Source organism: Lampetra fluviatilis, chromosome 26, assembly GCF_964198595.1.
Source record: "Lampetra fluviatilis chromosome 26, kcLamFluv1.1, whole genome shotgun sequence".
Lineage (NCBI taxonomy): Eukaryota > Metazoa > Chordata > Hyperoartia > Petromyzontiformes > Petromyzontidae > Lampetra > Lampetra fluviatilis.
In genome coordinates, this window is record NC_136300.1 from 10,954,489 (window position 1) to 10,976,570 (window position 22,082).

General features: G+C 52.4%; 1 protein-coding gene across 3 annotated transcripts; it reads right to left on the reverse strand.

Annotated features, from left to right (window-relative positions):
- Nucleotides 1-8: 8 nt before the first annotated feature.
- LOC144942083 (enoyl-CoA delta isomerase 2-like) lies at nucleotides 9-18,123 on the reverse strand. 3 transcript variants are annotated; one of them, XM_078868762.1, is made up of 10 exons: nucleotides 18,020-18,123; nucleotides 13,969-14,137; nucleotides 12,541-12,639; nucleotides 11,024-11,203; nucleotides 10,425-10,494; nucleotides 9,974-10,076; nucleotides 9,455-9,575; nucleotides 2,627-2,716; nucleotides 1,905-2,048; nucleotides 9-1,209 (listed from the first exon to the last, which is right to left on the reverse strand). In XM_078868762.1, exons 1-10 carry the CDS (start codon nucleotides 18,076-18,078, stop codon nucleotides 1,054-1,056), a joined length of 1,191 nt encoding a protein of 396 aa, XP_078724888.1. In that variant the 5' UTR covers nucleotides 18,079-18,123; the 3' UTR covers nucleotides 9-1,053. The 3 variants fall into 3 exon arrangements, with proteins under 3 accessions (XP_078724888.1, XP_078724890.1, XP_078724889.1); XM_078868764.1 differs by lacking the exon at nucleotides 11,024-11,203; XM_078868763.1 differs by lacking the exon at nucleotides 10,425-10,494 and having other exon boundaries at nucleotides 11,089-11,203.
- Nucleotides 18,124-22,082: the final 3,959 nt, after the last annotated feature.

The window sequence follows — 22,082 nt, forward strand, 5'->3', positions numbered from 1 at the left end:
ACACAACGGACCAAGGAAATTGTATTAATTTGCAAATTCTCATTTAAAAAAGTTACGCAAATCGATTTCACGCGGCATCGGAAAAAAGAGTAAATGGACTCGGGACGTCTCCCCCACGGCGATTCGGACGCCATGGCCCTGAAATTAATGCCCCATTAGTGGACCCAGGACGAATTCGATCTCAAACCGAACAGAGCAGTGTGGTGGATGTGCGCTCTCTCACTTGCTCATTCAGTGGCATTTGTAAGCCAAATAAAATTGATATTGCATTGCAATCGTTGCTCACCAACAGCATGTTGTGTTTGTGGATTTGTATGTGTATGCGCATATGTGTGTGTGCTGCGTGCGTATGTGGGTAGCGGAGTAGTGGTTAACACACACTGGCAACCCGAGTCAGATTCCCGCTCACGGCTAACATCGGTGATGAATATCTGAACCTGGTCCTGGACGTCCCCTAAGGTCGACTCAGCCTTAAATGAGTACCTGGTATGGTGAGTAAACATCAGCAATGGGTAGACAAAAACGGCCGGCCGGCCGGGCGTGTTGCTAACCACCCACCCCTTCGTGTGCTGGGTTGGTCTGCACAGGTGCTCGCTAACAACACTTTCCCCAACAATCTGTTAAGGCTATATTGGAGGCATTTTTCTCTTTGTGTGCTTGTGTGTCTGAGTACACGTGTGCATGTGCCTGCGTGCGTGCGTCTGCGTGCGCGTGTGCTTGCGCGTGTGTATGTGCATATGAGTCTGCGTGCGCATGTGTATGTGTGCATCATCACAGTCCAATGCTCTTTCACCAAATTCTGACAGTGCAGCAGCAGCTGCTGATTTGACGTTTACGAAACGGAATCTCGGGAAACGCGCCGCTACAATCAGTCGCAGTCGGCGCCAATTCGTCACTGACACGCAATCTCACGGCGCTACAACACGAAATGACCACGACGCCTAACCACAAAGCCGCACACCCACCACCACCACTACCGCGACGGTGAGACGTGACGCCACACGGCACCGCACAAAACCGCCGCCTCACCCCACCCCCGCCCCTGGCGGCGGCCTACAGCTTGGCCTTCCTTTGGAAGAAGCCTGCGATGGCGGCCATGCAGTCTTCGGACTGCCAGCGCTCAATGAGGCACTGGCACTCGCGCAAGTTGGCCGCATGCAGTGCCTCCCGCTCCGCGTCGCGTGACAGCTGCTTGGAGAACGCCAGGGACTGCGCACGCAAACGCGACGACACATGGTTAGTTTGCTTGTTCTTACCCCCCAGCCCCGGCACCTCCGAATAGCACGGTTAGTGATGTACGGTACGAAAGAAGTTCAACGCACGTACATGCCCTGCGACGCAACCTCGTTAAGCGGAGCGGCGCAAATGGCCATCGTCGCGCTTCGCACAGTTGGAGCATCGTTCGTACGGAGTAATAAAAAGTAATCCAAACTACAAAAACTTTTAATATTTTTACTGTACCAGGTAAGGCTTATTACGTGGATATGTATAGCAGCCAAATACTTTCATGCATGCATGTTGATTCAGACTCTTTCAGGAGGGTCCTGCCAAGTTTTTGCAGCAGTGGGCGGCAATGTTTGCTGCGTGTGATCCCAAGCGAGTCAATTCTCAGGTCATTCTTGTTCAGCACTGGGATGCTTTTGGGCCAATTCCCATTACAGTGAAAAACAGTTCAATCGTACACCTTACCGCGTGTTTTTTTACCATTATAGGAAATCTGAGAAGCCGGAGGAAACCCATGCAAAACACAGAAAAGGCACCCAGAGTCGGGGTTCGAAACCAGGTCCTTCTTGCTGCGATACATGAGCGTTAACCGCTGCGCCCCCCCCCCCACCCCCACCGTGCCCAACTGAGCAATTTGCACAAAACAATAGAAATGATGGAACAACGATGGAACCATGCACCTTCTTGGGCAGTTTGGCCAACGTTTCCAAGCGAGCCCACACCTCCCGCTGGAAGCTGTTGTCGGGGTAGACTTCGGTGACAAGGCCCAGGTCGCACGCCTGCTGGGATGTCAGCCTCTTGTTGAAGAGAAGCATCTCAGTGGCCTGGGAGATCGTGAGGACAGGGTGCGCGTGAGACGGACAGAGGAAGACGAGCAGGAGAATGTGCGCACGTAGCATGCACTTACATGTTACGTGCGGATGTGTGTTGTTTATATGTGTTGTCACTCTGTGAATGTCCGAAACACCTGGAATTCTATTGGCTCAAGTAGACTCACACAAAGACCAGTAAACTCGCCCAGAGACCCACAGACTCAGTGGAGACACATTGGGCATGTTTCTCTGCTAATGCTCCAAAACTGGAATCCCATCGCTTCATGCATCCTTTGGTTACTCCTTTTGTCCAATCAGAATTTGATGCCGAGCTCTCTATTCTTCTTGATAACCTCACATGCAATTACCATTTGACCTATACCCTAGGAATGTATGTGGGTAGTCCAGGTGGTGCTGGTGGGTAGGAGGAGGAGCTGATATTACTGACAACGCTGCTGGCTAGCGGCTTGCGCGCTCGCATGATATTGGCGATCCTGGTGGTGTGCTAAGCCTCTGGAGGCAGTGGGCCAAGTGGCGTCGGTACGGGCAGCGAGCGCCAGGATGACAGGGCACGGCATGGCAGAGCTCACCTTGGCGGCGCCCATGAGCTTGGGGAAGATGTAGGAGGAGCAGCCTTCGGGGCTCTGACCCAGCTGGCTGAACGGGGTCTGGAACGTCGCCTTCAAGGGAGACAGAGCGAGCACCGTGAGCACGCACCAAGATACTAAAGAGCTATTAAACAATTTTTATTTTACCAGGTAAGGCCTACTGAGCTATGTAGCTCGTTTTCAGAAGCCACCTGGGTATCACAAATGATAGCGTAACGAAGTGGTGGCTTATCGTGTGGATCGAACCCACTACCTCCTGTATACCAGGCGATGGAGAAAACATCTCACCACCGGTGGCGCCTCCATTCTTCATGCAGGCAAATCGTACGCAAACGTTACTTGAGGCTAATGGTCAAAAGAATCAAGAGTACAATCGAGGTAGGCCAAATAATACGGAAAATATAGATGTGACAGAAAAAAAAGACTTGCAGATCAAAACAGTACTGACACAAAAGACAAGGTGTATGTGTGTGTGTGTCTGTGTAAGCACGTCTTTCTGAAGTCGACTACGAAGCGTAAGAACCCACCTGTTGCGAGATCGGACGACGAAGACAGCACGGAAGAGGTCCCCGCAATGTCCCCTGAGTCCGGGGCCCCGGAGATGCGCCCCGTGGAGCCTGGCCAACCCGTGCAGGAGGTGGTGGCCGTGGCCGGCCACTCACCACAGCAGGAGAGCTGGTGACTCCTCACCAGCCAGTTCGGCCAGCTGCTGCAGTCGGCCATGTATCTCGTCTCCCTGATGTTGGAGGTGGTAGCCCAGCTGCGCGTGCCCGTCACTTTTTTTGAGCGTTTTCTCAACGGACGCGACACAGCAATCGGCCGCCATCTTGCCCCTGGGTGCGCTGCAGTAACCAGGCGCCATTTTTTATGCAACACAGCAACCGGGCGACATTTTCTCCCAAGATGCGACACAGCAACTGGGCGCCATTGCCTCTGCTGCAGCGATGCCGCCGAGTGCATCTTCGGGAGCGCCCACGCCAGGCTTCAGCTCCGGCTCTTCCAAACTTCGTCGCCTACTGCCTGTTCGTCCAGCTGGCGGAGACTGGAAGTCCTTTCAAGGCCGGTTCGATGCGGCTTACGCCTCGGTCAGGTGGCCTATGGACGAGGCCCTCAAGGTACTCCTGACGGCATTAGATGATTCTCTAGCCGCATTAAATTTGATTCCGCCTGCGGACAGGGCAACGCTCCCCATGGCGTACGCCCAAATGGCTTTTATTTTTGAGCCGCCCTCCAGCGCACGCCAGAAGTTCTTGCTGCGGAGGCGAGGCTTAGATGCCTCTCGCCTTCCGCAGCTATTATTGGCGCTGAGTCGGGCGGCCTACCCCAATATGGATTGTGCGGCACTCAACTCATGTGGGAACTCGGTGTAGTTTTGGCTATAGCGGAGGAGGCGGACATCTCTTCCCTTAAAGTGGCGCAGGGGATCCAAGCACACCTCGGTCTGTGCCAGTGGCCTGGTGTGGCAGCGTGCGCAGGGGACCCAGGTCCAGCGAGGGCTGGCACGCCGCAGGACGAGAATCATCTTCCCGCAATCGCTGCACGCGACCAACGCTGGAGAGGCGCCAGGGGCCGCCGGCCGGAGCAGCGTCCACCATCTGCTTCCGCTGTCGCCAGCTTGGCCACATCGCGATGGGCTGCCGCAACGCTCCTGGGGCCTTCGGCGGGACGTCGTCTCCCTCCGCCTTCACATCAGCGTCATCATCTGGGCCTCAGGCAAGTCGCGGCGCATCTGCCACTTGGCCGCTCCTCCCACCTCACATCTAGTGAGGATAGGGTTCATGATCACCAGGGTACCACTAAAAGTTTGGAAACGCTCGATGTTCACTCACCGTCGGTTTCCGGGTGACCTAAGCGGGTCCATCAATGGGCTGCGCTTGCGCATCGGGTTGTGGCGGCCGCGGCGGGTTCCTCCGCGGCCGCTGGTTACGTCCAAGGGGTGTAAGTCCGGATTTTGGTGGACATGGGTGCATCGGTCACCATTATATCGGAATGCATTTTCAGGTTGTTCGATTGAGGCCTGTACAAGGGGCTTGCATTGCCGCTAATGGAGGTAGTTTAGGTATATTGCGTCACATTGTTGCCTCCATTAGAATTGGTCATATTGAATTGGAAGGCCCCGTCTTAGTCTCAAAGGCGTTGGCAGTGCAATGCCTTTTGGGCACAGATTTCTTGGCCAAAATTCCATGAAAATATTGATTGACCAGGGTTGTGTGGAGATGCCATCGGGCTGTCGTTTGAACTTTTTGCGTTCCCCCACCTTGTTGACTCCTCTTGCTGCCAGCATACGAGCTTTGGCTAGGGATTCCATGAACATTCCACCTGGGTCCCAAATATTGATACCGCTGAAGTTGCGCAAGCCCCTGAAATTTCATACGCCAGAGGCGGGCATCCTCTTAACTCCCACTAACTACTTTTCGCGGACTTCCTGTTTGGTGGGTTCCCTGATGGTCGTGTTGAAGGACCAGGAGCCCTTTCTACAAATTCTAAACGCGGGTCCTTCGCATGTAATTGTTCCGGCCGGCACCGTTTTGGCGCACGCGACCCCAGCTCTCCCACCAGACGACGCCATGCCGGTTGAGAGGGTTGTGGCTGGCGTAGTACAGGATGGAAAGCCCGACGATTCCTGGATTGATGCGTTTTGTCGGGAAAATGCCCTCTTGGCCCTCGAGGAGCAGCAGCGGCTCCGTGCGCTTATTGAACGATTCACCGATGTCTTCAGTCACAGCAAATTTGATATCGGACCCACGTCCTTATTAGAGCATCATATAGACACGGGGAATTCACCCCCCATTCGGCTGAATTCCCATCGCTTTATCCCTAGAGAGAAGGATCATGTCCGTTTGGCCGTTGATGAGATGTTGGCGGCAGACATAATCTCTCCTACTACTAGCCCTTGGGACACCCCTTATTGTGTTAGTCAAGAAACGGGATGGGAGTCTCCGTTTCTGCATCGACTTTCGTAAATTAAAAAAGATTTTGGTGGCAGATGCCTATCCCCTTCCTCGCATGGACGATTCGCTTGACGCCCTCTCGAGTGCGTGGTTCTTTTCAACCCTATATTTGCTTTCGGGCTTCTGGCAATTGCCATTGGATGAGGTCTCCAAACCCAAGACTGCGTTCTGCACACCCCAGGGGCTATTCCAATTCAATTGGCTTCCTATGGGCCTCCACTCGGCCCCCGCCCACCTTCTAACGCCTCATGGAGATGGTCTTGGTGGGTCTCCAGTGGGAATCTTGCTAAATTTATTTGGATGATGTCATCGTTTTCAGCCGCACGTTTGACGAATACTTGCATCGTCTCGAGTCGGTCTTCGTCAAAGTGCGTATTGCTGGCTTGAAATTTAAACCCTAAAAGTGCCATTTGCTGCAGCCATCGGTGAAGTATTTGGGCCACATTGTTAGTATGTCAGGTGTCGCCACAGACCTGGAAAAGACGGTTTGCATCCGTGCGTGGCCGACTCCCACATCTGTCGCGGAGGTTCGCAGCTTCATTGGCTACGCCTCGTATAACCGTCGCTTTGTGCGGGATTTTGCGACTGTTGCGAAACCACCCCACGCGCTCTCCGCTAAAGGCCAAAAGTTTCATTGGGGCAAGGAGGAGGAAGCAGCGTTTGTCGCACTTTGAGCGTCCCTGGCAGATGCGCCCACCCTGGGGTATCCTGACTTCTCCCTGCCCTATGTGCTCAACACTGATGGCAGCGACACGGGTAAAGGGGCTGTACTTGCCCAGGTGGTCAATGCCACTGAAAGGGTCGTGGCGTATGGCAGTCGCGTGTTGTCCCCCCGCAGAGCAGCATTACTGTGTGACTCGTAGGGAGCTGCTTGCCATCGTGTTTTTCGTGCAATTGTATAGGCCCTACTTGTATGGCAGGTGGTTCACTGTTCGGACAGATCATGCGGCCCTGCATTATTCCTTGCACATCGATCAGCCGTCCCGCTGGCTTGAGGTGCTGCAGGTATTTGACGTCACCCACAGGAAGGGGGCACAGCATGGAAATGCGGATGGCAGGTATGCGTGCATGACGGACTCAGGTCGCTGCAGGGCCCCAATTGACACCGGGCTCCAGTTGGTGGTGAAAGCCGACACGGCTCCCCCTTCCGGGTGTGTCGCTGCACGTGGATTTCGGCCTAGGTCTCCCTCGGGATGAATGGTCTCGCTTGCAGATGGAGGACACCTCTCTGGTAAAGCTGCGACGCCGTGTTAAGTCGGACGGCCGTTTTTCCTCTCCGTCGACCGCCCCGGTTATTACCCTGCACGACGGCCTACCTATACGCTGAGATACGGAGCTGGAGAGATATTGTGTGATGGTGCCCACTGTCCTACGAGGGAAACCGACTCGTGCAGTTCACGAGAAGTTGATGTACCTTGGGTTCCACAAAACCTTTTAAACTCTTAAGCGGGATTATTACTGGCCGGGCGTAGAAAGCGACGTGGCACTACTTGTGAGTGGCTGCCACGATTGTGCACAGCAGAAGGCCCCGGTTGTGCGTGATCGGCTCCCGCTACAGTCCATCCAAGTTTCCCGTGTGAATTAACTTGTGGCCCTCGACATTTTGGGCCTATTTCCAACTTCCCAACGGGGCCATAAGTATCATTTGGTCGGGGTAGAATACCTCACACGTTGGCCCATGGCGTGGCCTTTGCAAAACCCATCGGCCTCGTCTATCACCGATGCCTTTTTGCATGGGTATGTTTTAGATAAGCGTGCCCCTGAACAACTGTTAACCAATCAGGGTCTGAACTTTTCTTCCCGGTTGCTCAAGGTCTGTGACCTCCTCGGCACCGAGAAAATACAGACCTCACCCTACCACCCTCAAACCGACGGGATGGTGGAGTGGTTGAATTGCACCCTCACATCCATGCTGTGCCACGTGAGCGCGTCTCAGTTGGACTGGGACCTGTTTATTCTGGGTGTCCTTGCTGCGTACAGGTTGGCCCCTCACTCCGCAATGGGGTTTTCACCCTTTTACGTAATGTACGCGAGGGAACCGGAGCACCCGATGCACATGCAAATGGGCCTGGGGCCGTCTAAAAAGGGATCCGCTGTGGCCGCTTCGATGAAGGTCACGCTCGACAGGCTGCGTGAGGCACGATAAGCGGCTGTGGATAATTCGGCCAGCCGACAAGCAGCTAACGAACGCTCACAAAAGCATCAGGGTTCTGGGCTGCCATGAGTGAAAGGGGAGAAGGCGTGGCTACATTGTTCCCAGGTGCCCATTGGGACGTCCCCAAAATTACATCGCCCTTGGCAGGACCCTGTTGAGGTCGTGGAGGTCCGCCGGCCACAGTGTGTGCTCATCCGCTTCAGTTGCCGGCATTGATTTGTCCACCCGTCTAGGTTAAAAAGATACGTGTTACCTTGTCTTGTTGAATCATCCCCACTTCCGGAGCGGTCGGTGCTTGATGCGTCCGACGAGCAGGGCCGCCCTAGCCGGGATGCTATGCAGTGTTAGCCCTCTGTCTGTCCACCCACAGAACCCCTACGAGTAGCTCCCGAGGCACCGCCTGTTGGCCCCTCGGTGGCGAGGCCGACGTCGACGGGTACTCCGCCTACTCTGACACCGGACGCTGCCTGGGGGAGTGGACCGGCTGCACATACGCGCTCCAGGGGCACTCTTTTTCGCTGACCACCTCCCCTTGGGCACGTTGTCGTTGGACACCAGCCGACGCTGACGCGTGGTTGGCGCCTTGCACTGCAGGCTGAAGGCCTTCCTACACTTGCCCTCCTGCCTTATCATCTTGTTCACCCGCAGTTGGCTCTGCCTTCCCACCTCCATTTACGTCGTTATTGTTGATGTTGTAGTTACAATTGTTCTGATTGTTGGTTGCTGGCTTTACGCATTGGCCCCGATGCGGGGCAAATTTAGTATAATTAGCAGCCGGGACGGCAGATTTTTTTTACGAGGGGGGGGGGGGGGTGATGTAGAGGAGTAGTGTTATGTCATGTCATGGGTGCTGTAAGGGGATAACTTCGGAAATAGGGGCGGGTACAAGTGAAGGGGAGGAGCCACCCAAGGGGTACTTAAGGGTAACCCCGTGACGAAGGCGGGGTCGTTGTGGGAGCCCGGAGTGTGGATCGGCTGCAGGAGGTCTCTCCCGCTCATGACCGGACAGTGTTGGCTGAACCCCCGTCCGGGGTCCACGAGTGGAAGAGCCGAAGAGATAGCGGAGTGTAGGGCTCCAAGAAGTCTGTGAGAATTGGCTGAGAGTGAGTGGGGTTCTTCTTTCCTCGGCCGGGCAGTGTTGGATGAACCCCCGTCCCGGCCCGAGTGAGAGAGCCAAAGTGATAGCCGAGGTTAGGACGAGTAGAGCTCGGGGGTCTATGGGAAGGACCGAGTATAGAGAACACCTACCCCTGGTGTGAGCCTGAGTCTTTAAACAGTGTTAATAAATGGCGAAAGCCCTTACAAAAAGTTCCGTCTCCGCGTGGTTCTATGACACAACGCATTTATTTGTATAGGAGAGCGGTGGAGCAGCGGTTAGTGCGACACGTTGCAAACCTGGCGACCCGAGTTCAGTTCCCGCTCACGAGCAATATCAGTGGCGAATATCTGAACTGGTCCTGGGCCACCCCATAGGTCGACTCATAGACTTAAACGAGTACCCAGTGCTGTGTGTAAAAACATCAGCAACGGGGAGACAAAGGCGGTCAGGGCGGCCATGGCCTTGGCCATTCACGCCCACGTGTGTGTGCCGAGCCGACCTTCAATAATGCCTGCTACAACAGCGCTTGCCCCAACAGTCTGTTAGAGGGGCTATCCCCGGGGGATCCCTTGTGATGTAGACATGCATGTGGGTGGGTGGCCTACCCTGCTGGTGGCATAGACGGCGTCGTAGAGGCCGAGCAGCGTCACCGCCACGCCGACCGCCGGGCCGTTCACCACCGCCACCAGTGGCTTGGGGAATTCGATGAAGGACGACACAAACCTACTGCTCGCGCAGAGGTGAACAGCCATCGTTACCAACGCCAACCAAATGCCCCCATCACCGTCGTCCGTCGCTAGCCACCCCTCCCCCCCCCCCCGCCGTCACCATCATCCATCACCCATCATCATCGCCAATCACCAGCATCTATCCTCACTGCTGCCCTTTACCACCGATAACTACCACCACTGTAGTGCATAAACAGCACTGACCATCATCGTCACTACTCGTCACCCGCCACCACCACCAATCACGACCTCCGCCACCCATCACCACCACCGCCACCACTGCCACTCACCACCATTGTCCATCACCACTGGCATTTATCAATCACCATCCGCACCCAACAACAGCACCACCTTTGACCACCACTGCCACCCCCTCACCCACTCCCCCCGGCTCACCGCAGCACCTCGGCGGCATCGAGCGCCATCTGCTTGATGCCGCCTGGCGGCATGTTGGTGAAGTTGCTGAGGTCGTTGCCGCTGCAGAAGTAATCGCCGGCGCCTGGGGCAAGAGGTGCATGCGTGTAGGTGAACACACACACGTGCGCGTACGTGCTCGCTCCCACTCTCGCCGGTGCTCACACATACACACTGGTGCAGGTGCACACACGGCTACAGTGTTTCATTCACGGTGCTATGAGTCTGGTAACCCAAGAGCAACTCCCAGCCATGGCTATCCGACCCCTCCCCACCCCTTCACTAAGCCACACTGACCAGCATGAAGTACGATCAGACAAACCCCGTGCCCTCATTGCAGTGGATTGCAAAAAGGGCTGCAAACTAATGATGATGTAGAGCATTGGAACAAGCATATCTATATGTAGATGCGATGGCGTATGGGGAATCTCGCCTGTAATAACGGCAAACGCAGACTCGTCTTTCCCAGCCTCCTCCAACGCCTTCATGATCTCTTTGTACATCTGGGAGGCAACACAGGTACTCAAGGACCATTGCAACACATTGCACCTCTCATGCGTCGGCACTTGCAAACCCGACATCCTCCGTGACCGATGATATGCACGTCTCAAGTCAGATGGTGGCAGGAGTTCCCAGTGAGCTACTGGACCATTCTTTCAACGGCGAGTCAGCCGGGAGATAGCGGTGGCAACAAAGCACCACAGTGGTGATATGTTAACTACCTCGCGTGGTATGCAGGAGGTCGTGGGTTCGATCCCAAACCTGACGCCTGCTGTATATTTGGAGTTTGCGTGTTCTCTCTCCCCGTGGTGGCGTGGATTTTTATCCTGGCTCTCTGGTTTTTCCCCTCCACATTTAGAATCAACGTGCGTATATAGTATTTGGCTGCTGTAAATTTCCACACAATATGCCACTAAGTTAAGCTGTAATTTGTGGTCAGGTCGCTTCTGAAAAAGAGCTATATAGCTCAGTGGGCCTGATCTGGTAAAATAGAAACATTGTTTAGTTTAGAGTTGGGTTTGCAGGCGTCACCGTGGTGTTGATGGCGTTCTTCTTGTCGGGCCGATTCAGCGTGATCACTGTCATGTTGTTCTCACACTTCAGCTGCAGGGTCTGGTAAGCTGTGGCTCCGGCCTCCGTCGACGGAGCAGCAGGAGCCTCGGCCGCCACCAGCGAGTCGATGAGCTGCACGTACTTCAGCCGAGCCTCCTCCTGCCGGGGTTCAACGGTCGGGGTGAGGGGGTGGTGGTGTCATCACGAGCAATAGTGACTAGAGAGACGGCTCATGCGGTCAGTCGCTGGGGATCAAACCGAGCTGAGACCTCAATCTGTAAACTAAAACTAAACTATTTTTTATATGACCGGGTAGGACCCACTGAGCTGTTAGCTTCATTTTTTTATAAGCGACCTAGCCACGAATAATAGCTCAACGAAGTGGATTAGCGTGTGGAAATTTATTGCAGCCATGCAAACTGCAAATATACAGGCGTCAGGGTTCTGGATCAAACCCACGACCTCCTGTATACCAGGCGAGGTAGTTAACAACTCACCACCATGGCGTCCTCTAACCCAGGATCTCAACATACATACAAAGGTGGTTGGGTGGTTCATGGGGTTAATCGTTGGAGACCAAATCGGGTTGAGACACCTCAATCCGTATTGCAACAACTGGTGAGATGTGGTAGCGCTGGCCATGACGATCTCTGGACCTTGACCTGGCATTGAGGTTGCCATGTGCGACTTGCCGTACTCCCCACCAAGAAAGATAAAGTGAGAGGTGGTCCAGGTGGGCTAACGGGGCTCATAATGGCCAGGTCAGAGATGGTGAACGGGCAACGGCTGAGATCTTGGGTTAGAGTGAAGAATGTAGCCCTCCTCGACGTAGCTGGGTCTCCTCAAATGTAGAGAGCCGATGGTCTCAGCCCATTTACCAATTGACCACGCGCAAAAAAATACGTCGCGTGATGGCTCAATCCAGCTCTGAGAATATCCATTTGATTGCCATGCTGCGAACATGTCCACAACAAAGCTGTCAGAATCTGAGAGTTTGTTATCCATATAAGAACTCAATTACAAGGTCAACCTGGTGAAGATGGCCTTAGAATGGAAAGATAACACGAGCACATGCGCTCTAAATGTTGGGATAATAATGATTGTATGTTTGAAATAGCTGCCCTCCTTTACGCCGGGGCAACTCAGAACTTGCATCATCTCGAAAATTTTGATAGGGCACCCTCAGTGGAAACTATCTCTGTGCGGCACCTGGCCTGCAAGTGGGTATTCGTCTGCCAGTAGGGGGCAATTGTTGCTGCGCGTGATCCGTAACCCCAATTGAGTAATTTTCGGGTATTTTTCGAATTGGCAAATTTGGACCGTGATGCCAGCACACAGGGCATCTTTAACGTCGACCTCGAAGCAGACAAGGGCGTATCTTTACAGTTAACACAACGGCGGTAATGACCAGGGTGGCCTGCCGGCATTTGAACCGGCGAACCTCCTGGGCCGCGTCACCGCCCCGTAGCCTCCCGGAAGCGACATGCGGCGATTACCTTGCTGAGGGGTCCCAGGTTCTTCCACGCCTCCCACTTCATTTTGTTGACAAAGTCCAGCATTCCGGGCTTGGGGGTGTTGCAAGACCCCTGCGTGGACTGAACGGACACAGCAGGGCACATAAAGACCCACCGCCAACGCTCAACCACAGCGCCAAACCGACGGCTCAAAATAGAAATCGCCACCGACGCCGCTTCTACACCTCCCCCGCACCCAAAAATAACATTTGGCGGCTGGCTCAGGCTGCCTCCAACGCCATGGAAATTCCATCCGGGCCCAGCAGGGGGAAAACGTCCTGATAACGATTTCTGTCAGCAAGCGGCGCTGCAGATAGCAGCTTACGGGGAGGCCGGCGGAAAACTACTGACCGCTTCCGTCAAAATGCTGCCTTGCAGCAGGAAACAAAGACAAATATTCCCCCTATAGCCTCAACAGACTGTTGGGGCAAGTGCTGTTAGCGAGCACCTATGATGGCCGGCACGGCACACGAGCAGGTGGGTGGCCAGCAGCATGCCCGGCCGCCTTTGTCTCCCCAGTGGTGATGTTTACACATTGCACCAGGTAATCATTTAGGCTGAGTCGACCTACGGGAGGCCCAGGACCAGTTCAGGTAATCGTCACTGGTGTTGGCCATGAGCGGGAATCGAACCCGTGTCGCCAGGTTCATAGCGCAGCGCGCTTACCGCTACACTACCACTCTCCACCCACAGCAGGATACACACACGCACACACACACGCGCACGTAAGTACGGTGCTTTTGTAAAATATCTAATTATGAGAGGGAGGTGGGGCTGAGCCTTCGGTACGGGGGGCTTGGGCCCCCCCTCCAACCTCCTCCCACGGGACTGCTGCACCTGTACTCTCTCTCTTTCTATATCACTCTTCATGTCACAGTCGACCCCTCCTTCTCTCCGCGTCCGTCTCTAAGAGGCCGTCTTCTCTGCACACCTCTTACTTTCCGTACAAGGGTGTTTCCCCTCTGGCCGGCCGCTATTTACCTCGGTGTGTGGTGGTGGTGATTGGGGTTGGGGTTGTGGTGATTGTGAACACAGCAACCCGACTTCGATTCCCGCTCACGCTAACACCAGTGACGGTTATCTGGACCGGTCCTGGGACTTCCCGAGGTCGACTCGGCCTTAAATGAGTACCCGTTGCAGTGTAAAAACTTCGCCACTGGGCAGACAAAGGTGGTCGGGGCGTGGCGCTGGCTACTCACCCCCTCGTGTGCCATGCCGGCCTTCATAGGTGCTATTTGCTAACAGCAGTTGCTCCAACAACCTGTTAAGGCTATACGGAGGATTTTTGTCGTTGGTGGAAGTGGTGGTGGTGATTGGGGTTGGGGAGGTAATGGTGGGGGGTGGTGGTGATTGGGGTTGTGGTGGTGGCAGTGGTATGGGGGTGGTAGTTGGTGGGGGTGCGGGTACCACCTGCTTGAAGAGTGCGTAGATCTGGAGTTTTGCCTCATTTCCTGGGTCCGACGTCAGCTGTCCCAGCCGCTGCTTCGCCGCCTCAAACTCGGCCTCACTCGCCACGGGACGCATGGCCACGGCGGAGCTGCAGAGGCTGGCACAAGGATCGTCTCTCCACGGCACTGTCCTGCACGGCGGTGACGACGACGACGCGGAGGATGAGCACGTGATCAAGACGACGCGACGTCTCACCGCTCCGCGCTCCCGAGTGTGATCTCTCGAGTAAAAAAAATACTATTTTTATTTTTAGCAGGTAAGGCCTACTGAGCTATGCAGCTCTTTTTCAGGAGTGACCTGGCTACAAAGGATAGCCCAACGAAGTGGCTTATCAAGTGGAAATTTATAGCGGCCAAATACTCTAAACGCATGATGTTGATTCTAAATGTGGAGGGGAAACACCAGAGGACCCGGAGAAAAATCAACACGACCACGGAGAGAACAGGGAAACTCCATATATATAGGCATCAGGGTAAGGATCAAACCTACGACCTCCTGTATACCTGGCGAAGGAGTTAACTCGCCGCCGCAAGCGTAGAATGCGCAACGCGGCACAGCTTATAATCGCGCTCGGAGCAAGAATGATTCACAGGCATGGAAAACCACGGATGAGTCGCAACGCAGCCAGAACCAATGCCAATAATTGGCCAAGCTCTCTGGTTCTATGTCGGGATGTTTGGCCAACTCCATATGGGACATCTTCAGACTCCCAATTAAATCACGACTCATACCTAAAACCCACGCAACTACCGCAGGCATCTCTCAACTCCCAACAACTTCTGAAGACGGCCGCAGTAGCGCGTGGCGAAAGCCCGAGAGAAGATATGCTCAGCAAGAAATACCACACTCGGATCATGAGTGGCAGCGAAAACCTACACGTTGAATCCTCCGGAGGGACAATGCCACCGACGCCGCCGAGAAGTATGGCTGGCGTTTATGCTGTGAACTCTGTACCACTTTGCCAATCATCACTGATCAGTGGTAACGGTGGAGCGGGTGAATGATTTACCTGCTGTTGTTTTTCCTCGCGGTGCAGAACTGAACTCTAAAAGGGACGCGAGTCTGGATCGCCAAGCTCATCCCTTAAACAGGAACGACTCTGGAGGAGTCCTTGGTGCCATCGTCTTTCCACCGTGATATGCGAGAGCTCATCCTTGTGCTAATTTTGGCTCTTTAGTTAAAAGAGAAAAGACGGATAAACACCTGGTGTGCTGTGCTGGACTATGCCCCAAATGTCTATGCTCCCGACTTCACCAACTTGCACTGACCAGTACGGTGAAGTATGGCCAAATAACCTTGATGACCCGCATGGCTTTGGGAGGCCCTCATCCAACAGTTTATTGACAAAAAAGGGATGTCTGTACATGTGCACCGCAATGAAGATCATGACAATGTCGACAGCAGTGTGATGATGATCAGGGTTTGAAAACTATTGTAATGCTGTCACTGTCCGCCAAATAGGTTCGAGAGAGTAACCAGGCAGGCCGTAGCCAGCCGGCAATCCTATTTTGAGTTTGAGTGGCAGCAGTGTGTCTGTACTTTGAACTTCTTTCGCACCGTATGTAGCCAAATGTGCCAATCAGAGGTGCAGGGGGAAGGACAACAAACTAAATACAAAAATAAGTTATCATGCAATGAGTTTTCAATCAAAATAATAAAAGTGCATAGCTCCAGTGGCTTCCTAATATCAGAAGAGCGTTTCCAGATGGCCACAGAAGAGCATCTGAAAGCGCACAATGTTGCGCTGTCTCTGTTCAATGGCCAGCCAAAATCCGCTGCTGTGTGGATGAATCGGAGTTCGTGTGGTGATTTATATGCTCCTTGATGAGATTAGCAAGGTATTGTGGTTCATTTGTGGCAAGAGCTTTAAAAGTGGCGACGCTGATTCCATTAAAAGTTGCTACTCACTCTCCCGTCCAGGTCACGCCTTCTCGTGAAACCCGACTCCTGCCGACGAGACAGCGTGTCGAATCCAGTCCAGAGTTTGCACGTGTTTGAACCAATGCCACTTGAAATTATGGGCTCCAAGATGGCCGCATGGCAAGCTTAGCTGATGGAATGTGTAATAGAAAAATGCCCAAATGAGATTATATATACATGGCTGTGCAGTGCACTTATGCAACTCGCAAACAACTACACCACCCCCCTCCCGCCTCTCTCTCTGGTGGTGACTTTGGCTGAGGTTGTGGTAACGCTGGGTGAAGGTCAACGGGTGTGTGGATTTCTTGGGCTTCACAGCCAAATTTCCAATCGCCTGCAGGAAAGCAGTTTAAACCCCAGGACCCATCCACCGACTTGTTGACCTGTGATGGTTCTAGACTACCGTGTGTGGTTTAGATGTTAGGGTTCTCTTCTTCTTTCGTATGACTGATGTACTATTTTTTTTTTATCAGAGAAGGCCCACTGACCTATACAACTCTTTGTCAGAAGCGACCTTGCCACAAATGATAGCTCAACGAAGTGGCTTGTCATGTGGAAATGTATAGCAGCTAAACACTCTAGCGCATGTTTCTAAATGGGGAGGGAAAAACCGGAGGACCTGGACAAAAATCCACGTGACCACGGGGAGAACGTGCAAACTTCAAATATAAAGGCGTCAGGGTCGGGATCGAACCCACGCCCACATGTCTACCAGGAGAGGGAGATAACATCTCGCCACCGCTGCAACTTCACATTCAGGTGGTCAAGCCAGACAACCGCGTCAGGAGCAGCGGAGTGCGTCACCGTGATGTTTCCTTCGTATTTGCGGATCGAGCGTTGGATGTGAGGGTTAGGGCTGTGTCGAGACCACTGGTGCAGCCTCCTCCCCATCATCATCTCTCCTGACCCCGTGCTCCCGCTTCTCCAATCCGTTTCCACTCTCCCATTTTCTTCTCTCTTCCCCCACCCATTCCCATTTTTTCCATTCACTATACAGGATCCTTGTGACTCTTACTTCCCTTTCCCGTGGGGCGGGTGTCATGGGTAAAACGTTGCTCGTGTCCGTGAAATATTGTGGGCGCTATGACTCGCATTATTATTCTTATTGCAGCATTAGCATGTACCTACAACAGCTATTGAAGATGGTCCGGGATCAAAGTAATACAACAAATAGGTGGGTGGGAGTCGGAGTGCTCTTGGCAATGTAACTCTGTACACCTCTACCTAATTACATGGCACTCTACATAATTCTTTGTGTCTTTTGGTAGTCACGTAGATACGTTAAAAATAATTAAATAAAACTACGACACAAGCGAGTGTCATCAGGTGGAATAAGTAATATTAAAAAATACTATTTAAAAACACGCTTTCATGAAATGTACCCTACTCGTAATAGCAGAACTCCACGACTCCAGGAAGTGGCCCCGAAGCTTGCCACGACATAAGGGGTCGTGGTGATTTACAGCCAACGTCACTTGAGCGTGGACAATTAGACCCAAGCCGAAACATAACATATAAAAAAGATAGTTAAAAAAAGTTTTGTTATGTTTTTATGCTAGAATATAGTATTGTCATCGGTATGACATAAGTATACCACGTTTGTAGTCGATACCACATTGGGAAGTGGGTAAAAATTGAGTTACGAGATTTGAGGATACAACAGAATTAATAAAAATCGTGTAATAAAAAGGAGGGGAAAGCAACTAAAGGCGAGACGCTTTAAAGGTTTAAAATGGGCGTAGCCCAAGCGTCCTGGTGTCAGAACGAAGTGGGAGGGGCACAAGTGCCCTCAGTCCAGCACAAGCGGAGAGGGTTACGTTAATGTGAAATCGGAGAATCAAGAGAAAGACGCGAACAACTTGTGGTACGCACAATGCAGGGGCGACACCGCAGGAACTGCAATTGCTGGTCCCATCTTTAGTAAAATAAAACTAACATCGGAAGGTGACAAGATGGAAACTTCACAGCTAGTTATGACTTAAACTTGTTAATGACGTCATTCCAACGATTGCTGAGTTGTGTACCCATCCTCGCGGTTGACGAGCGTTTTCGAAACGTCTCGGCCCGCAGCCGCCAAATCGCCGTCACCGACCTGAACGAAGCGCGGTGCAGCAGCAGCAGCAGCCCGCCCAGCTGAGCTCCAGCCGCCATGGCAAAGTGACGTCAGACCCGCGAGATGACGTCATGTAACCACCGCGGGCGCGTTGGTTACACGCCGGCACGTCACGCGCGAGGATGTAAGTGTGACGTCATGCAACGGGGGCGGGGGGTGCGGTGACGTCAGGAGTAGGTACGAGAGCTAAGAATCGGAAAATGTATTTACACTGCAGGAATCCGATGAGCTGTGAAGATCTTTTTTTCACAGATGTGGGTCAGTGTTTATAACCGAATAAAAAAACAAGCTTTTAATATGTGTAAAGTTGAATTCGCATCAGGCACCAGGGTATAAATAATTGCTGTCTCCAACTCTTATGATCTCTCTATTTGTGCTATGAAGAAGGGCCATTGCTTGAAACGTCGCCTCTTGTATAGTTTTCCTTTGAAGGCCATAAAGTGTTATTGATTCTGATTCTATTGACGCGCGTGTTTAACACCGTGTGCTGTTACGTCATGTCGCCGATAGGGGTTGACACAATCTGTAGGTATGTGACGTCACGCTTTTTTGACACTTTATTTTACCTGAAGACGATTGCTTGTGTTGCGATCGGAACGTTACCATTATATCTACGTGGCTTTACCGAAAGACCCAAAGAATATTAATACAATACGGTAAATGTATTTTTTTACAGGAGCATTGTTCAACACCATTTAAATTCAACGATTGCTTAAAAAAAAGAGTTATCAAGCTATCTGGTGATGCTGCTGCGTTGGCAGCGGTGTGCAAACAATGAAGGAAGACATCGATTATAGAAGGACACTGGCGTTAATGGGGGAATTTTTTTTAACTGTAATAGTCTATAAGATAAGAAGTAAACGAAATTTCGTAAATCGGAAAGGCTTTTTCCATTAATTTAATACAAAAAAATTTGCATTCGTATATTCCTCACCTAAAAAAGTACACCTATATCACTTGTCAGAATAATAATAAAGCACTTAAATATTAAAGCGATTTAATCATAATTAATGTTAAACAAGTACTGTATTAACCTCATCAGGGAGCTCACCGTGAGATGTGCCGCGTGTTGAAATGACTGGCAAGGCGATGTGGGACGCGTTAGTGCTGCCACTTGCAGGGATTCCGTGACGCTGCCGGCGATCAGAATCAGAATCATTATTTAGTCTGTAGGAGGAAATCTGAAGAGCTATGAAGTTCTTTCTCACAGATGTCCGGTAGCGGATGGATGACGACGCAGTCTCCCGGGTGGCTTCTCGTCTGACGATCTCGTGGCGAGCGCGTGGCATTTTTGTCGACGGTGGAAAATGTTGTCCGGAAATTTTGGTCAAATAATTTCACGAGAAATTTCGTAAAACCACACTGGCTCACAGCTACACACCGGCACTCAGATTGGCACACAAATACACTGACACACAGATACAACACTGGCACACGCAGGCATACAAATACACATTTACTAATGTACACACAATGTCCAACGTGTCTAATCAATACTAAACTCACCACGCAGTTCACCAGCACCCAGTATAAACCCACTACACAACTCACCAGCACCCAGTACTAAACTCACCACGCAGATCACCAGCACCCAGTACTAAACTCACCACGCAGTTCACCAGTTTGCGAGCGAGATCATAAGCTACGCGTGTGCGTGTGTGTATCTTTTACAGAGTTTTATTCAACACACGACACGATACCTTACGACTGTCACCGTGAGCACACACACGGTTGGCACAACGCTGAACCAAACAGATTCTCTCCCGTTAGATCGGATTGCCAGCTTGTTTATGGATTATTGTTGTTTTATTTTTCAGTAGCATTCAGCAGTAGTCACGCCAACTTGTAGCGCGCTCTAGGCCTCGGCAAGGTAAGGTCATTTACCCTTCTTACCGGGTAAAAGGGTAAAGGTCAAGGGGTAAGGTAAAGGTAGCTCGGAAGAATTACCCGGTAGGGTAAAGGTAGGCTCGTTGCTTTTCACCTTTTACCTTACCTGCTAAAGGGTAAAAGGTAGGGTAGAGTGATTGTATTGTGGTAAGGTAAACGGTAAGGTAAAGGTAGGCTCTCCTCGAGAGAGGACGACTCAGGGACGCGAGATGGAGGAACCGCAGATGAGCGGGGGAAGGCAGCAGCAGCATCCACGCGATGAGCTGGGGCTACCAACAATTGCCCGCCCCCTCCCCAAGCTCTGCATCCCTCTATATATTAAGGGCGCCACGGTAACGAGATGTTAACTACCTTGCCTGGCATGCAGGAGGTCGTGGGTTCGATCCCGACCCTGATGCCTGTATATTTGGAGTTTGTGTTTCTCTCTCTCTTTTCCCGTGGTCACGTGGATTTTTCTCCGGGTTCTTTCGATTTTCCCCTCCACATTTTGAAACATGCGTTTCGAGTATTTAGCTGCTATACATTTCCACGTGCTGATCAGCACTTCGTTGAGCTATTATTTTTGGCCAGGTTGCTTCTGAAAAAGAACTGTTATAGCTCAGTGGGCCTTACCTGGTAACATTAAAATAGTAAATAGCAGTAAGGTGTTATCGGCCAATTGATTGGTTTTCATAACCGAGGGAGGAAACCAAAGCACCCAGAGAAAACCCACGTGTGCGTGCGAAGGGGCAACGCTCTATCCCGTACAGACGGAACAGATGGAGTCCACAGTTTAGCTCTAGCGCCTTTTTCAGGCAAACCCACGGAATGGCTCCCTCCTCGACGCCCACGGGAAGGGAGTTTCACAACATCTGTGCGGTGATCCACCAACTCCCGCTGCTGCCTCCACAGTGCTGGATTACAGGCAACCGTGCATCGTCACGGCTGCCCGGTCATATAGAGGAGTGCTGGCGCAGTGGTTGGCGCACTGCACTTACCGGCCAGGCCACGTGCGTTCCATTGCTGCCGACCACGGCATTCGTCACCAACGCGCACTGCCCAGAGTGGTGAAGTATGGTCAAACAACTCGCACGACCCAAACGGCGTGGGGTGGCCTTCATCCAGCAGTGGATGGAAAAGGGCATAGACGTATTTATGTACTGTATCTATGGACAGAGTGCACCCACCTTCGAAACAAAAACGGACTGACTTCACGCTGGCGCAAGTGCAATTAGCGAGCACCTATTAAGGCCGTCACGGCGCGCGGCGGCGTGATGTGGCCTATAGCCCCGTACCACACCCGACCACCTTTGTCCGAACAGTGCCGATCTGTACACACAGCTCCACGTGCTAATTTAAGGCTGAGTCGACCTAGGGATCTCGACGACAAAGTTGAAGGCCGTCCAAACTCGTGCCACCACGGCCCCCCTCCCCTGAGCCAACCTTGCACCTCCGATTAGCACGGTTGGCTACGTACGGTGCGAACGAAGATCATCATACGGTCCGTGCATAGTGGGGCTGGAGGTTACTTATGACCTAAACACTAATCTCATGTCAAACCCGAACCCATGCAGCTCAGGTTCAACCCCCTATCCTAACCCCTACCCGAACCTTCACCCTAACCCGTACCCTAACCCCTGTCCTAACCTTTACCCTAACACCTCCCATAACACCGGCTCAACTCCCAATGCGAGAGAGAGTTCCATCACAACAATGCGCGCTACGCACTCGGTCTAGGGCTCGGCAACCTCCGGCTCCGGAGCCGCGTGCGGCTCTTCAAGGACTGCTGCTTCGTGGCATCATTCACATCGCATTGCGGCTCTTCAAATATTGATGGGGGTTTTTTTTTTTTACCGAATTCGAAAACAATGTCTCTGCTTGTTATTTTACTTGCAGACCCTTGCGCCAAGCACAATCCACGAGGCAATGTGCACTGGTGACTGTGCACTAGTTACTATGTACTAGTCAATGTGCACTACGTACACGTCACCGTGCACTATTAGTCGTTATGTACGAGTGAGTGTGCACGAAGTACTATCCACTATGTACGAGTTGCTATTTACTAGTCAGTGCGCACGATTGTACTTGTCACTATGTACCAATTGCTATTTACTAGTCACTGTGCACAAAGTACTGGTCACTGTGCACCGGGCACCGTGGTGGCTGGCGCTGCGCA